Raw genomic sequence first — 18,637 nt, 5'->3', positions numbered from 1 at the left:
GAAACTCTGAAAGGAATATTCCAACAACCCCCATTATTGGCTTTCGGACAACCACCCAACCTCAGACGCAAACTAATCAGCAGGAAACTTCACTCTGATTATGAAGTCACAAATAATAGAAGAAAACCCTGCAATAAAAAACGCTGAAAACTATGCAACCAGATCAACCTATCCAAAAGTGTCACACACACAAATAGGATCTCAATATTATGGGATCTTACAACTGTACCTCCAGTAATGTTGTGTACCTCATCGAAAGCAAAAGGTGCAGCAAAGGATCTTATGTTGGTGAAACAGGACAGAAGTTGCAAGGGAGGATGAATTTGCACAGACATACCATCAAGGAACATAAAGAAGACAGTTTATGCACCTGTGGGACATCACTTCTCACAACCGGCCCACAATATAGAAGACTTCAATGTTTTAGTTCTTAAAGGGAATTTCAGAACTATCCAGGAAAGGAAAGCGTTTGAACTAAGAATGATAATTCTTTTTGACACAAAAAATAATGGCCTGAATTTAGATATTGGTTTCCTTACCCACTATACTAAAGTTTTACGACCCCCTCTGTGACTAGCATCCCCCCCCTCCAGTCTATAGCTCTCCCTCTGTCTTATCTCGCTAACTCTGCTGCTATCTTTATTACCATTGATTTGTATGCGTTTGTTTTTCTCTTTTTTTTTTCTCTCTCCTTTCCCTCCAAGATGTGTTTTTTTTTTTTAACTTCTGCTATAAAATTTGTGAATCAGTACTGCTTGGACCTTGAAGAAGAGGACATACCCGAAAGCTTGTCCTGAAAAATTGTATGTTAGTGCAAATAAAAAAAGTATCACGGACAGTACTCAATTTTCTAAGTCTTCTTCAAAAGGTATACAATGCTAAAAAGAATTTGGTGAGCGCAAACATCCTGTCAGGGTGTTTCCAATCTCAAAACAGCAGATGCACCAAGAAAATATTTGCAGTCTCACAGGCTCTAAAGTACCCAAGGCTGGGAATAGCACTGGTAAAAGCAACAGGCTGGTACTCTCAGTTCAGTGTGGTGTTCACTGCATCACTAGGAGCCCAAACAATCTTTTAACCCGGAAGTAATAGCAGAAGACTACGACTCCTTGGAGGCAAGCTTGACAAGTAAGGACTGGCCACATTAGTAGGCGCTGTTCCATCCGCTCCCCGCCCCAAACTGGAGACTGGTCTCTTTCTAGGACACTAGCTACACTGTTCGCAGTATCCAATCCTCTTTTAGGTAGCAATATAACACAAAGGTTAACCACTTGCTTACTGGGCACTTAAACCCCCCTCCTATCCAGACCAATTTTCAGCTTTCAGCACTGACGCACTTTGAATGACAATTGTGCGGTCATACTACACTGTATCCAAATTAAATTTTTATCATTTTTTCCCCACAAATAGAACTTTCTTTTGGTGGTATTTGATCACCTCTGCGGTTTTTATTTTTTGTTAAAAAAATGTAAAAAGACTGAATTTTTTAAGAAAAATAATTTTTTTTTATATTTTGTTATAAAAAAATTAAAACAGGTAATTTTTCTCCGTCATTGATGTACGCTGATGAGGCGGCACTGATAGGCGGCAGTGATGGGCACTGATGGGTGGCAGTGATGGGCACTGATGGGTGGCAATAATGGGCACTGATCTGTTACACTGATAGGCAGCACTGCTAGGTGGCACTGATTGGCACTACTGCTGGGCATTGATAGCTGGCACTTGTGGGCACTGTTAGGTGGCACTTGTGGGCACTGTTCAGTGGCACTTGTGGGCACTGTTCAGTGGCACTTGTGGGCACTGTTATTTGGCACTGTTAGCTGGCAAAGACGAGGCAGATTTGCCTCTTCCACTTCGGGACCTTTGTCCCTCTCATCTGAGCCGGTGATCGGCTTTTTTTTCTACTCACGCTATCAGCGTGAGTAGAAAAAAAAAACGATTACCGATCTTTTGTTTACATCATGTGATCAGCTGTCATTGGCTGACAGCTGATCACATGGTAAGGGGCCGGGACCGGCCCCTTACTCGGATCGGTGATCAGCCGAGTCTCAGTGACTCAGTGATCACAGCGCGCTCGGCGCGCGCCCTGCAGAGCCTGTGCACAGGGGAGGCCGTCATATGACCGGGAATTCAGGTCCGCGCTGTGGCCGTCATTCGGCCATAGCGCGGATGGCAAGTGGTTAAAGACTTCCTGTGTCCCTCATTCGACGAGAATTAAATATAAATAAATAAATATATATATATATATATATATATATATATATATATATATATATATATATATATATATATTTATATCTTTGGAATAGACTATATGAGATAAACAAATATCCTTACCTTCTGAGATTTTTTGAAGCCTAGACAGCATCTGAGCTAGTTTTTGCTGTCTCTCAGCCAACTCGCCCCTACCACTGAAATCCACTCGAAAAAGAGCCATAATAGAATCAATAATCTAAATATATAAGAAGAAAAGTATATTATGATTAGGCTTATTTCTCTGTGATCAATTATAAGTTCTAATTGCAATTTCAAACTTTAGTCACAAAGGTTAGTCAAGTTAAAATGCCGGAATAAAAAGGGAAACTAAAATTCTTCAAAAATATTTGTCATTTCTTTGTGACATTATAACTTACAAAGGGTTAAAGCGGTATTAAACCCAAAACCAAAAATGAATTATGTTGCAGGTTACCATTTATCAGTTATGGTAGCTGCATCAATTTTCTTTTCTTTGACCTTTTTCCCTGTTTTTACCTGGTGACTCTATGTTATAACAATAAGACACCCCCAATATGTGGTTACCATCCCCACTTCTGATTCTCTACAGCCCCCAGCCCCAGGGCCATCTTTAACATTGATTGGGCCCTGGGCAAACATTTTCTTGGGGCCCCCACCAGCTCCCCCCCCCCATGCAATTTCGCTCTCCACCTGCTCTGAGACATACAATAAATAGCAACTAGACTCAAAATCAGTTTACTGTATCAGATCAGGCAGCGATTGCGATTGGTTGCCAGAGGTTACAGCATATCATTACCACTTTCTGACTGGTTGCTAGAGGTTACAGCACACATTATGGCTCACTGATTAGTTGCTAGAGGTTACAGCACATGATTTCTGCTTTTTGATTGGTTGCTAGAGATTACCATACAGTAATACTGCTCACTGATTGGTTGCTAGAGGTTACAGCACATCATCTCCTCACTGCCTGCACACCATGGACTGAGGAGGTGAGCGGACCCATCAATAGACAGAAAACTCCATGGGATCCTAGAACTCCTGGGATCAGTGGCAGTGCTGGGGGGAGGGGAGGGTGTGATCAATGGCAATGCTAATTTTTTTTACCAACTACCAATATAAAGAGGAAATGCAGATATGGCTAGATGGTTATGTTGGATACGGCACCTCATCCCAAGATAATTAAATAACTAATAAATAAAGGAACAGGGGATTATGACGGTGCTAAAAAAGAAAGATGTGAAAATGAGAGGGAGATATAAAATTGCAAATATTTTATTAACATATATGTTGCGTGTGACCCAGATGCAGTAGGGTGGGCCGGGTGGAGATGGCCTTCAAAGCAAAGGCTCGGTTTCCTTCATGTTTCGCCAAGGCATTGGCTTCCTCAGGGAACAAGAGCTCTATTGAATATATAAAGATCTATACATTGGGATACAGAAAACATCATGTAAACAAGCAGAAATACTAAACAATGACCTGTTATAAACATTACTGGGTTTTGGAATATTGTGGCTGGACAATCTCACACAGGGAGGTAACCCTAAAGTGGCCCCGGGATCCCAGACATACCTGAGCAACAGACACCCAGGGGAGGCGCGGCAAGGAGCCCCCGGATGGGGGAAGGGCAGGCTGCACCGTGTTTGTGCTTGCAGGGGGCACACAGAAAACCTGGCAATTAAATATATTGGAAGTTAGAAATAACTAATGGTAAAGTGAATATTAGATGTGTGTTGGACATTTAATTTGAAGGACAGAGAGGGTGATGCATTATACATCAATTATATAGGGCAAAAAGGCCTCTAGAGAACTCACACTTTTCATTAAAAGCAAGTTGATTGATAGAGGGGGAAACGCCTGTAGATGAATTCAAGGACAAACAGGAGCAATTGGTTCAAATATTAGATAGTGACCTATGTGGTGAAACATGAACAAATTAGCGTTGTGAATGTATTTGGCAATCGTTATTATAGGGAAATAGAAGAAATGACAGAAGGTAGCTTACATAATGAGCTATGTTACAGGGCATGTGACCAGCATCAAACACTAGTGTTCACATAATTTGCATGGGAATGGAAGATTGAAAAATGGCAAGGGATTAATGAGTCCTGAAAAAGGATGAGGAGAAGGGGCTGAATTAGAAGTGAAGAAACAGTAAATTAAATAATGGAAGATGGAATATATAGTGAAACACAGCTTACCTAGTAAGCCATTAGCAAAACTTGAGACTGTTCAAAAGTTAGTGTTCACAAAGCTGTCAAAAAGGGGTCATAGATTGAACAATAGCAGAAAGTTGGTAAATCCTGGGAAAAATAAATGAAAGCTGAATTAAATATGGGAGGGCAGTTTGTGGGAAAGGCAGAGAAGATCACCATCCGTAATTACCTGGCTAGTTTGTGCAGAGCAAAGACAGGCGTGTTCCTCGTCCAGTATGGTATCCTGGGACTGGCCGGCTACTTATGTGCCCCCCACACCTGATCAAACAATGATCAGGTGTGCGGACGCTGAAGAGAGGCGTCCGCGCGTGCGCACTGGACGGCATCCCGGAGCCTACAAGCTCCGGCATGCATTGCGCGCGCATGCTCAATAGTTACGGTCCCCGTGGCCAATGGGAAGGTGGAAGCGCCATGGAGCAGGAGGTCCCAAGGCGCCGTCAACCCCCATCCGCCGATGGATTGCAGGGAGCCGAGCAGTGTGAGCGATGTGCGGACACCTAGGGGCAGACAGGATTTGTACTGCCCCGGGCGTCCGTACAAGCACCAACAGCGCTAACTCTGTCCGTCCTGGCAGGGGGCCAAAGTCACGCCCCCCATGGGATGAACGAAGAACAGGCAATGAAAACGATCCAGGGGTGGGACCCCCAGTAGTGAGATAAGACACGGGCGGGAGCGCAGGGTGAGGGGATAAAACCCCAAATGGTGCAACGGTCCCCAGGGGTCTCTGGGGACGGAGGGAACATCCCTGCGCCTCACCCCGCAGTGCCAGCCACAAAGACCATGCAAGACATAGAGAACCACAGGGTCCTGGTAAAACAAAAAAATGAGAAATGAATACAATGAAAACAGTGATCTATGTAATGGGGTTTTATCCCCTCACCCTGCGCTCCCGCCCGCGTCTTATCTCACTACTGGGGGGTCCCACCCCTGGATCGTTTTCATTGCCTGTTTTTCGTTCATCCCATGGGGGGCGTGGCTTTGGCCCCCTGCCGGGACGGACAGAGTTAGCGCTGTTGGTGCTTGTACGGACGCCCGGGGCAGTACAAATCCTGTCTGCCCCTAGGTGTCCGCGCATCGCTCACACTGCTCGGCTCCCTGCAATCCATCGGCGGATGGGGGTTGACGGCGCCTTGGGACCTCCCGCTCCATGCCGCTTCCACCTTCCCATTGGCCACGGGGACCGTAACGTTTGAGCATGCGCGCGCGATGCATGCCGGACTAGGAACACGCCTGTCTTTGCTCTGCACAAACTAGCCAGGTAATTACGGATGGTGATCTTCTCTGCCTTTCCCACAAACTGCCCTCCCATATTTAATTCAGCTTTCATTTATTTTTCCCAGGATTTACCAACTTTCTGCTATTGTTCAATCTATGACCCCTTTTTGGCAGCTTTGTGAACACTAACTTTTGAACAGTCTCAAGTTTTGCTAATGGCTTACTAGGTAAGCTGTGTTTCTCTATATATTCCATCTCCCATTCTTTAATTTACTGTTTCTTCACTTCTAATTCAGCCCCTTCTCCTCATCCTTTTTCAGGACTCATTAATCCCTTGCCATTTTTCAATCTTCCATTCCCATGCAAATTATGTGAACACTAGTGTTTGATGCTGGTCACATGCCCTGTAACATAGCTCATTAGGTAAGCTACCTTCTGCCATTTCTTCTATTTCCCTATAATAACGATTGCCAAATACATTCACAACGCTAATTTGTTCATGTTTCCCCACATAGGTCACTATCTAATATTTGAACCAATTGCTCCTGTTTGTCCTTGAATTCATCTACAGGCGTTTCCCCCTCTATCAATCAACTTGCTTTTAATTAAAAGTGTGAGTTCTCTAGAGGCCTATTTGCCCTATATAATTGATATATAATGCATCACCCTCTCTGTCCTTCAAATTAAATGTCCAACACACATCTAATATTCACTTTACCATTAGTTATTTCTAACTTCCAATATATTTAATTGCCAGGTTTTCTGTGTGCCCCCTGCAAGCACAAATACGGTGCAGCCTGCCCTTCCCCCATCCGGGGGCTCCTTGCCGCGCCTCCCCTGGGTGTCTGTTGCTCAGGTATGTCTGGGATCCCGGGGCCACTTTAGGGTTACCTCCCTGTGTGAGATTGTCCAGCCACAATATTCCAAAACCCAGTAATGTTTATAACAGGTCATTGTTTAGTATTTCTGCTTGTTTACATGATGTTTTCTGTATCCCAATGTATAGATCTTTATATATTCAATAGAGCTCTTGTTCCCTGAGGAAGCCAATGCCTTGGCGAAACATGAAGGAAACCGAGCCTTTGCTTTGAAGGCCATCTCCACCCGGCCCACCCTACTGCATCTGGGTCACACGCAACATATATGTTTTTTGGTTGTTAACTACTCTATTGCTCTTTTTATGTATTTAATATTGTTAATAAAATATTTGCAATTTTATATCTCCCTCTCATTTTAACATCTTTCTTTTTTAGCACCGTCATAATCCCTTGTTCCTTTATTTATTAGTTATTCAATATAAAGAGGAGTTTCAACATTGGCCATCAATGTAATAGGGGTTTACACTGACCACCAATGTAATAGGGGTTTACACTGACCACTAATGTAATAGAAGCATTCACAGTAACCACCAATGTAAGGAGGGATTTACAATGACCACCAATGTAAGGGGAGCATTCACACTGGCCACTAGTGTGGTGATTGGTATAAAATCCTTTCATTCACACTAGTGGCCAGTGTGAATGCTCCCCTTACATTGGTGGTCAGTGTAAATCCCTCCTTACATTGGTGGTTTATGTGATTGCTTCTATTACATTGGTGGTCACTGTAAATCTTCTCATTACACTGGTGCTTGGTGTAGAATCCTTTCATACAATGTAATGAGAAGATTTACACTGACCACCAATGTAATATAAGCATTCACAGTAACCACCAATGTAAGGAGGGATTTACACTGACCACCAATGTAAGGGGCCTCCACACTGGCCACTAGTGTAAATGAAAGGATTCTACACCAAGCCCCAATGTAATGAGAAGATTTATACTGACCACCAATGTAACTGAGACATTTAGCCTGCTTTCACATTTGTGTGTGTCAGGAATGGATGCAAAATCACTTTTCTGACACCACAGAAATGTGCTGCCCTTTAGCAGATACACAGCAATGCCATTAATTGTTAATGACACCCTTACACATCTGCTGACATGTGCCTTGGCACCGTGTGATTTTGAAAAAGGGTTTGGGACTTTCTTCTGCATTTCTAGTGCATAGAGTAGCCCATTGAAATGAATAGGCTGCCCTACACGTGACCTACATCTTCATCCACAATGTCAGTACACCTTTGCATCCTAAAACCCCTGCTAACCTCTGCACCCCAAACCTCCCCCATTCTCTTCACTCCAACCCTCCCCCCCCAACTCTACCTGTCTCCTCTGCTCATCTTTGGACCCACCTTCCTTACCTCCATACATCCCCTCCTTGCTCACCTGTGCACCTCAAACTGTAATTCCTTCTCTGCCTACCTCTGCACACCCCACACTAGCCTCCCCCCCCACCAATTTGCTTACCTTTGCAGGGCAGGCAGATGTTAGGCTTAATGACCACAGTTGTAGGCAGGACTTTCACGCATGCCCCTTTATCTCCCCAGTGGGCAACATTCAGTATAGTTGATGGTGGATTTGACCTCGGGGGCATGATATACATAAGAATACCACCTCTATTTACATATTAATGCCGGTTATTTACATGTAAACACAGGGTCTGCAGGTGAGTCATCCGTACACAACAATAGGGCAGAGCTGGGCAGCATTAGTGGCAGCACTTCACACTGAGATATCAGGACACAGCACAGGACTAACACTTCAAGGGACAAGGGAATTTAAACCGGGATAGTTGGCAAGTATGAGGCAGCTGCTTTGGGCCCCACAACAATGACAGGGCCCAGGGCAGCTGCCCCTTTTGCCCTGCCTTAAAAACGGCCCTGCCCAGCCCTATAGTTCACAGTCATGTCACTCAGATTTAAGTAACGGTCATGATTAGGGTTGGGGCTATGTCACCCCCCTCCCCTTTCCCTGAGCCAGTTATGGTGGGGGTCAGGGTATTGCCCTTTAATGATGTTGACCTACATTATTTTTGTTGGTTACCTTATGGCACGATCATTTGTTACCTGTTTCCTATGTTACATTCAGTATCTTACAGAAGTGAGTACACCCCTCACATTTTTGAAAATATTTTATTCTATCTTTTATTGTGACAACACTGAAAAAATGACACTTTGCTTCAATGCAAAGTAGTGAGTGTACAGCTTGTGTTACAGTGTAAATTTGCTGTCCCCTCAAAATAACTCAACACACAGGCATTAATGTCTAAACCGCTGGCAACTAAAGTGAGTATACCCCTAAGTGAAAATGTTCAAATTGGGCCCAATTAGCCATTTTCCCTCCCTGGTGTCATGTGACATGTTAGAGTTACAAGGTCTCAGGTGTGAATGGGGAGCAGGTGTGTTAAATTTGGTGTTATTGCTCTCACTTTCTCATACTGGTCACTGGAAGTTCAACATGGCACCTCCTGGCAAAGAACTCTCTTGAGGATCTGAAAAAAAGAATTGTTGCTCTACATAAAGTTGGCCTAGGCTATAAGAAGATTGCCAAGACCCTGAAACTGAGCTGCAGCATGGTGGCAAGATCATAAAGCAGTTTAACAGGACAGGTTCCACTCAGAACAGGCCTCGCCATGGTCGACCAAAGAAGTTCAGTGCACGTGCTCAGCGTCATATTCAGAGGTTGCCTTTGGGAAATAGACCTATGAGTGCTGCCAGCATTGCTGCAGAGGCTGAAGGGGTGGGGGGTCAGCCTGTCAGTGCTCGGACCATACGCTGCACACTGCATCAAATTGGTCTGCATGGCTGTCATCCCAAAAGGAAGCCTCTTCTAAAGATGATGCACAAGAAAGCCCGCAAACAGTTTGCTGAAGACAAGCAGACTAAGGACATGGATTACTGGAACCATGTCCTGTGGTCTGATGAGACCTAGATAAACTTATTTGGTTCAGATGGTGTCAAGCGTCTGTTGTGGCAACCAGGTGAGGAGTGCAAAGACAAGTGTGTCTTGCCTACAGTTAAGAATAGTGGTGGGAGTGTCATGGTCTGGGGCTGCATGAGTGCTGCCGGCACTGGGGAGCTGCAGTTCACTGAGGGAACCCTGAGTGCCAACATGTACTGTGACATACTGAAGCAGAGCATGATCCCCAGCCTTCGGAGACTGGGCCGCAGGGCAATATTCCAACATGATAACGACCCCAAACACATCTCAAAGACAACAACTGCCTTGTAAAAGAAGCTGAGGGTAAAGGTGATGGACTGGCCAAGCATGTCTCCACACCTAAACCCTATTATTGAGCATCTGTGGGGCATCCTCAAACGGAAGGTGGAGGAGCGCAAGGTCTCTAACATCCACCAACTCCGTGATGTCTTCATGGAGGAGTGGAAGAGGACTCCAGTGGCAACCTGCGAAGCTCTGGTGAACTCGGCAGTGCTGGAAAATAATGGTGGTCACATAAAATATTGACACTTTGGGCCCAATTTGGATATTTTCACTTAGGGGTGTACTAACTTTTGTTGCCAGCGATTTAGACATTAATAGCTGTGTGTTGAGTTATTTTGAGGGGACAGTACATTTACAGTTATACAAGCTGTACACTACTTTACATTGTAGTAAAGTGCAATTTCTTCAGTGTTGTCACATGAAAAGATATAATAAAATATTTACAAAAATGTGAGGGGTGTACTCACTTTTGTGAGATACTGTATAACCTTGTATTCTGAGCATTGCAACTCCCTAAGTCTGATTTATTTGAGGTGGCAGGGCACCCTCCATCACACCTACTGCTCATAGTCTACCTGCTCCCTACAGGGTCTTTGTCCTTTTCTCCCCACGTTGGGGGTGGGGGGAGGGAGTGGGAACGTCTTCCAGTTATATATGCTGTGCCTTGGAGACTTTACAGTCTCTTATATTTGTCCCATGTTGGCCCCGTTTCTGAAATAGAGTTAAACATCCACCCATTGAGAGTCCCAAGCGGGAGCGCAGAGACCAGCCGATGCCTCATAAGCATATATACAGACACAAGCCTTTCATTTTTTTAGTATCCTGACACACCTAGCGGGAGGCCCTTGTTTCCTCTTGGTTTCATCCATCTTCTTTTACTATACCCACATTTCCTTGGTTCTTTTTCCTTATGGCCAGCACTTATTCATGAATAAGTGCTGGTCATGAAAAATGTCGGGGCGTAGCTGTCTGCCAATCTAACACTTAGATTAGAGGAAGGAGTGACGGGTGACGGAGCGGGGGATTAGCCGAGGGACGGGTCGCTGCAGGCGGGTGAGACGTACTCCAGCTTCCATACCCCCTGGGTCCGCCGTGGCCGTGTGTTGTGGTTTCGCTTTGTATCCTGTTCCGTGTGCCGTGCTGTTTTCCATACTACTGTGAAGTGTGTTTTGCCTACCAGTTTTTATTTGAATGTGAGTTCATTTGACGCAGTTTTAGTGTGAATAAATTGATCTTTTTAACGATACTACACTACTGGAGCATTTCTTTTATCTCATATATGAATTCATGATTATGAGGAGGAAAGCCAGTGTGTAGCAGTGGAGATCTGGAACACATGCTAACCCCCATGAGAGTGGGTTGAGGCTCTGTTCGGCCAAACACGAGAGTGGGAGGCCTTAATAGCTGGTGAGTTTGAATTTCAGAAGGGAGTGGAATCACGTCACTGAGGTGTGGTGAAATTTGCGGATCACAGCAGAACGATTTTGAGGACACCTGCACTTTCTTCTTTAAGTGGTGTTTTCTTGTCACACATTATCATCACTGTTTTTGTGGATTATTTTTGGATTTTTTTATTTCACTTTGGACTTTATTTATTTATTATATTGTTTTCATATATTATTTTATTTTTAGTTTTTATATATTTTTATATTTTTTTTATATATTTTTCAAGTGATTATATATTGTAGGAATTATTTGTATTTTTTCACGTGGTGTATGGTAATATATATTCATCACATATTAGTTGGAATATTGGGGGACATTTATTTTGTTGTACACATGGGAGTGTTTTATTCATTTAGATCACTAATACTATATGTGTTATAAGAGTGAGTGCTATGTGTATGATGCATCACCTTTGAGATTCAGCACATCTCTAACTTACCCCAAGGTACTAAGAACGGTGGGGTTTCAAGCAATTTTTTTTTTTCCATCATTGTTATAGTTAGCGCCGCTATCCTTCTGCACCATTGGAGAGTGGATTCTGTTTTTATATAATTCCACATATGCCCATGGCATGTGTGAGCAACATATCATTTAGTGACAACTTTGTGCAAAAAAAAAAAAAAGTTTGTCATATTCCCGCAACTTGTGTCAAAATATAAAATATTCCATGGACTAAACATGACTCTCAGCAAATAGCTTGGGGTGTCTACTTCCCAAAATGGGGTCATTTGGGGGGGGGGGGGGGTTGTGCCATCTTGGCATTTTATGGCCTTCAAAACTGTGACAGGTAGTGAGGAGTGAGATTAAAAATGTACGCTCTTATAAATCCTGAAGGCGGAGCTTGGTTTTCGGGGCCCCGTACGCGGCTAGGCTCCCAAAAAGTCCCACACATGAGGTATCCCCATACTCAGGAGAAGTAGCAAAATGTATTTTGGGGTGCAATTCCACATATAACCATGGCATGTGTGAGCAATATATAAATTTAGTGACAACTTTTTGTAAATTTTTTTTATTTTTTTGTCATTATTCAATCACTTGGGACAAAAAAATTAAATAGTCAATGGGCTCAAAATGCATCTCAGCAATTTCCTTGGGGTGTCTACTTTCCAAAATGGGGTCATTGGGGGGGAGGGGGTGTCTGTACTGCCCTGCCATTTTAGCACCTCAAGAAATGAGATAAACTAAAAACTATGTAAATTCCAGAAAATGTACCCTAGTTTGTAGACGCTATAACTTTTCCGCAAATCAATAAATATACCCTTATTGACATTTTTTTTACCAAAGACATGTGGCTGAATATATTTTGGCCTAAATGTATGACTAAAATTGAGTTTCTTGTATTTCTCTTATAACAAAAAGTAGAAAATATCATTTTTTTTTTCAAAATTTTCGGTCTTTTTCCGTTTATATTGCAAAAAATAAAAATCGCAGAGGCAATCAAATACCATCAAAAGAAAGCTCTATTTGTGGGAAAAAATGACGCAAATTTCGTTTGCCTACAACATTGCATGACCGCGCAATTACCAGTTAAAGCAGCGCAGTGCCAAATTGTAAAAAGTCCTCTGGTCTTTAGGCAGCCTAATGGTCTGGGGCTTAAGTGTTTAATGCACTAAAACACACTATATTGCCCAAATGTTTGATGAAATAAAAAAGATGATTTTATGCCAAATACATGAATACCAAACACGACATGCTTTAAAATTGGCACAAACGTGCCACGGCGACAAACTACATAAGTTCTTAAAAGCCACTTAGATTTACAGAGGAGGTCTACTGGTAAAATTACTGTCATCAATCTGACGTTCGCGGTGATATCTCACATGCATGGTGCAATTGCTGTTTACATACGACACCAGACCGATGCTTGTGTACGCCTTTGCGCTTAAGCACAGGAGGGGGGGTTGGGGACAGGGCTGCTTTTTTGTTATTATTATTATTTATTTTGCTTTTTTATTTTATTTTTAAACTGTTCCTTTCATTTTTTTAATCATTTTTATTGTTATCTCAGGGAATGTAAATATCCCCTATGATAACAATAGGTAGTGACAGATACACTTTTTGAAAAAATTGGAGTCTATTAGACCCTAGATCTCTCCTCTGCCCTCAAAGCAACTGACCACACCAAGATCGGTGTGATAAAATGCATTCCCAATGGCGCTGTTTATATCCGGGGAAACCTAAGTCATTAAATGCTCGTAGCTTCCGGTTTCTTAGGCCATAGAGATGATTGGAGCCGTTCTGGTCTTCGATCAGCTCTATGGTCAGCTGGCGGAACCACCGACAGCATTCTCTGGTTCCCTGTTGGGACAGGAGAGCCTAAAAAAACATGGAAGACGGTGTGGGGGGGGGGGGTCATTCAGGTCCACCCTTCCCATGTTAAGGTTGTATTCATGGACACAAAGGGGTTTCTCCACAACACCAGTCGCCGTAGGAATTTTGACAGTCGTATTTGCGTGAAGGGAGGACAGAACTAAAACATTCCGTGTATCCCTCCACTTCACTGCTAACAAATTATTAAATTTCAAGCTGGCTCTCTCCCCCATCTAAGTCGGAACAAGCCATTGGGGGAGCCTCGGCGATTAAATCGCACGGTGCCACATGTGCCAATTCCACAATCAAAACGGTGACTAAAAAGTGTCACGCCTGTGTAATAATTGTCCACATACAAGTGGTACCCCTTTCAGAATAAGGGTGACACCAAGTCCCACACAATCTTACCAGCGCTCCCTATGTAGTCTGGGCAGTTCTTGGGCTCCACGTCACTATCTCTTCCCTCGTAAACCATAAAACTATATATATACCCTGTTGCCCTGTCACAGAGCTTATACATCTTGACCCCTTATCTTGCACGGAAAAAAGAAATGGTAAAAGCTGCACTAAATCATAAAAAAAGTACCTAGAAATTGTGATAATACATTAAATAAATAATTATCGTGAGAGAGCAGCAACTCTAATTATATGACACCCATATATCACTTAAATATAGAAACAAAAGAATCGCTAAATAAAATTGAAAATAAGTGTGTAAAGATACGTGACACAATAATAGATGAGACCAATTTCAAATTGCAAAATAAACTAGAAACAGTCAGTATATGATGGTATCAATGTATGGCGGCATCCAGTGTTAACCACCCATGCAACATAAGAGTCCATATAATCAATAAACTGGATAATAGTCTCAATATATGGTGGCATCTGTGTGTGACCACCCGTGTGAAAAAGAAACATTTGTGTAAATAAATGATGTTCACTCCGTGAAATGCAATCCACCACCAGGAACAGAAGGGGTTACTCCTTACCCGAAAGCCATGATCCCCCACCACAGAGGATCATAGCTAGCAAAACAGCTGAAACTTGAACCTTGCATCAGTAGCGATCTACGAGGTCATCAGATCATCATATGTTGTAGACCGACTCATAGGAGAAGTGTACCATGTAACAAAGATGGAACTCCAATAATGTAAAACCTTTTTAAACTTTAATAAAATCTCATAAAAAACACTTACAATATCGCCTGATAAGAAAAGCCTTAAGTCCGGTCCGTTGGCTGTACAGACTCGGACAGATCCGTCCTACTGGAGATACGAGCACAGATTGGAGGTGACATCAGCGTGTCCTCTTGCTCCGCCCTACGCGTTTCATGACATCACATCTTCCAGGGGCACGGGCGGCGCACCACGTCACCTCCCTAAATAATATGTGAACGTAACCAAGCCTCGCTTTGAGCCCCGGTCCATCCATAGACCCACAGCAACCACTGAATAGACCACAAGTCCCGGAAACAATTAACTCTGCATAAACTGATATTAATTGGCAAAGATTATAAAAACAACTAAAAACTGCCACATCACAAAAATTTCATACGGGAGTCACTCATCCATATACGGGCAAAACAAAAAGCTGATTGAGTGTATATCTACTGGGAAGAAGAAAAAGAAAAACGGAAGTCTGAAGAATCCCTAACTAGGTGTCACTCACAGAGATTGAATAAACTAAACTATGATTGGTGACACCGCATGGGATTGGGACATTAATTTTCAAATGATGTTTAATAGCAAACCAATCTGACCGTAATTAACAACAATTTAATTATAAACTTTAATGTATTAAATTAAATATAAGACAAAAATGAAATAGAAATAAAATTGAAATTTAAATAAAGAAATAATATATATAATAAAAATAAATAATATAAATAAATTGAATAAAGATGAATGGATAGAAATGAATGGAACATATGGGCGATTTGATATCGCCACACCTGCAACCATTACATAAATGGTCTCAGCAACTGATCGGAATGGGACCCACTACAAATGATGAAAAGGACTGGCCACTAAGTTAGGAACTAATAAACAGAAATGGCGCCACTCTAGTTAATCTAACGATCTAGAAACTGAAAATAGTCCAACCAATTTGAAAAACGAAAGTCGGAAATGACCACCATGAGGCTACTAGTGTGACACTAAATGGCAGCATTTGGTGAATAATTGCCAGAATATAATTAAAAGTTAGGCTAGTATAGAAAGCGGAAGTTGGATGTAACCAACAATGGGGCCACTACTGTGATAATGAATAGTGACATCTAGTGGATCATTATAAAAATGCAGCAGAAAGCTGTACAACTTCAAATTAAACCATAAATGGAAATATTTAGAATGAATTAAATGTGAATATGATTAAAAACAGTGAAATTACATTCAATCCAAATAGACAAAGGCTCAAAACGAAGGCCCTAAAATACATATTGCACATTAAATGCCAATACATAATTTTTACATGCTAAAAAGGACAACACAGGGATCCATCAACAAAAGATTAAAATTATATAATACTCAAGAATTGTTGATAAATGCGTTTAAGTCCGTATCCACATTAAGTCCAAAGGGGACATATGTTCTGAGTCTATGCATCCAAGACATTTCACATTTGGAAATCTCTCTGACTAATGAACCTCCTCTCCAATGGGGTCTATATTTGTCAATCCCCATGTAGAGAGTGTTAGAGGGGTCTCTACTATGTACCTCATCATAATGTCTTGATACCGGATGTTTGTCGAAACCTCTTCTAATATTATTTATATGCTCAATTAGTCTGACTTTGAGAGCCCTTTTGGTCCTCCCCACATACTGCAATACACAGGGACATTGTATGAGGTAGACCACCCCTTCAGATGAACAGGTTATAAATGGTTCTACCTCATAGGTCAGTGAAGTGCTGGTGGAGGTAAACTGACAGATTTTTCTATCTCTACACCTATTAAGAGAACAGACCTGACATTTCTTGCACCCTTATCTGGCACGCTTGCTGGGAAGATACTGTTTGAATGACAAGCGGCCAGAAAACTTAATCAGGGACTCAACAACGCAGACAACTTGATCGGGAGTAAACAAGGCTGCAAACTGTCGGTTGAAGTGGTTTACGAGGGGTCGGATTTTGTGGAGCCGATCAAATCCAGAGTCACCCTGAGGACAACAGAGTTTGTTGTCATTTAAATGCATGGACCGCAAGATCTGCTCTGTAACGAGCCCCTTGCTCGCTCGGTTCCACTCTCTCGACACTCCTCTGCAGCTATAGCATCAGATTGCAGATCGCAACATCTGATTGTTCGGTCATCCAATGCTCTGGGATTAGAACTACAGCTATGTGCCGTTCTAACCCAGTTGTGATAGCTTATAACAAACACCAGGCAGGCTGTATGTAAGTTCAACCAGGAATCTCTTTTATTGAAACATACAGGCTCTTTTATACAATAAAAGAGGAGGTGCGTACCTCCAGCTCATATTACTCTGAACATACACCTGTGACCAGAAACCTAATTAACATGGGCTAATTAACTAATCCATTTAGACAGCCTAGATGACTCAGACATGACCTTTAGGCCAGACTGGCCGTCTTGTAGCTCAGAAAACCCAATCAACATTATCACAATAGCAGAGTTAATTAACACAAACAACAATGGGATCTAATGACTCTTAGATCCCATACTAGAGACTTATTTACAATACACTTTCTAGCAGGCAACAGACAGACAGGTGCTGGAATTGACATCAGCATCTCCTAACAGTATTTGTCCCAGCATTATGAATCAGCCACTATTTCTAATATGGCAAATCCAGGGTCCCCAGAGTCTGTGTACCCTGGGGGACCAGGACCCGAATCCACAGTAATACCACCTCAAGGGTCCCCAGGCATACAGCTCACAAAGAGCACCATTCCCCCAAATGCCAGGGCCCAAGATCGATCGGCAAGAGGCTAGCATTCAGTCCCCTCCAAAAGTCTCTCTCCCGGCTAGGTCTGTCACATTTCTCCCCTTTCGGCAGGAGACTAACACAGGAGGAGACCCCAGAAGGGTTGACTCCGAAGTTAGTCAGTAGTTCCAGTCCTCTAATGCCTTTACCCACACAGTACCCCAAACAAATTGTTCCAAACAAAGCATTACTCACCCAGCCAACCTCTGCCTCTCTCAGAGAACATATCTGCCGCTGGGGAGAGGCCTGGACTGGCCCTTCTCCCTGGAGTCCTTTCTGCTGCTGGAGAGAAGGCAGGGTGTCTGGGCTCACTCCGTCATGCTGTTGGGGATCTGGGCCGACTGCCCAGCATCCCTGGGGTATACAGGTGGAGACTGAAGTCCCATCCACCTTCACAGGAAATCCATCCTCTGTTAGTTGAGGGCAGAGTCCAGCAGTATTCGGCCCTGTTGCCAGCCCTTCTGCTGGAAACCCCACACCATCTGCTCCGGCTAACTGTTGGGGCAGGAGGCTGGCTTCCTCCACTCCCAAACTGTGTAGCTGCCATTGGGGAGGTGAGCCGGCTGCTTCCTTTTCCATTCCCTCATCTGGATGTTGGGACGATATGTCTGTGGTACTGTCTCCCAGGTGCACGGATCTTTGCTGGGGAGGAAAGACCACTTCCTCCACCCTGGCCAACTGTTGGGGAGGGACGACGAACACCTTCTCTCCCTTCTCCCCCTGTATCCTGAACTGCTGCTGGGAAGTGACCACCTCCTTCTCACCCTGAGCCTCCGGAACCGCCGCAGGTGTAGGGCAGAGATCTTGGACCCTCTGTCCGGTTGCCAGCGCTTCAGCTGGGGAAGTTCCTTGTCACTTCACAGATACTTCTGTTGGTGCTGGGCAGAGTACAGTGAAGTTTGGCCCTAATAACAGTGCTTCTTCTGCTGGAGGCTCACCAGGTTGTTCTTCCTCAGCAGAAAAGTCTTATCAAATCCCCTGTCTCTGCAACTGGTCTGTGTGTCCTGGGAGACCAGGACCCAAATCCACAGTAATACCACCTCAAGGGTCCCCAGGCATACAGCTCACAAAGAGCACCGTTCCCCCAAATGCCAGGGCCCACGATCGATCGGCAAGAGGCTAGCATTCAGTCCCCTCCAAAAGTCTCTCTCCCGGCTAGGTCTGTCACATGCT

The 18,637-nt window shown here is 43.4% G+C and overlaps 1 protein-coding gene across 1 annotated transcript in view; it reads right to left on the bottom strand.

Moving 5' to 3' along the window:
• DMC1 (DNA meiotic recombinase 1) overlaps positions 1-18,637 on the bottom strand; it is a 375,853-nt gene that overhangs the window by 110,667 nt on the left and 246,549 nt on the right. The window contains exon 11 of the mRNA XM_073591924.1: positions 2,338-2,452. Coding sequence (XP_073448025.1) covers positions 2,338-2,452 — 115 coding nt within the window. The remainder of the gene's footprint in view (positions 1-2,337; positions 2,453-18,637) is intronic.

The sequence above is a fragment of the Aquarana catesbeiana genome, linkage group LG07 (genome assembly GCF_042186555.1).
Source record: "Aquarana catesbeiana isolate 2022-GZ linkage group LG07, ASM4218655v1, whole genome shotgun sequence".
Classification (NCBI taxonomy): domain Eukaryota; kingdom Metazoa; phylum Chordata; class Amphibia; order Anura; family Ranidae; genus Aquarana; species Aquarana catesbeiana.
The sequence above is the reverse complement of the archived record's forward strand: the minus strand, read 5'-3'. Positions and strand labels throughout refer to the sequence as shown.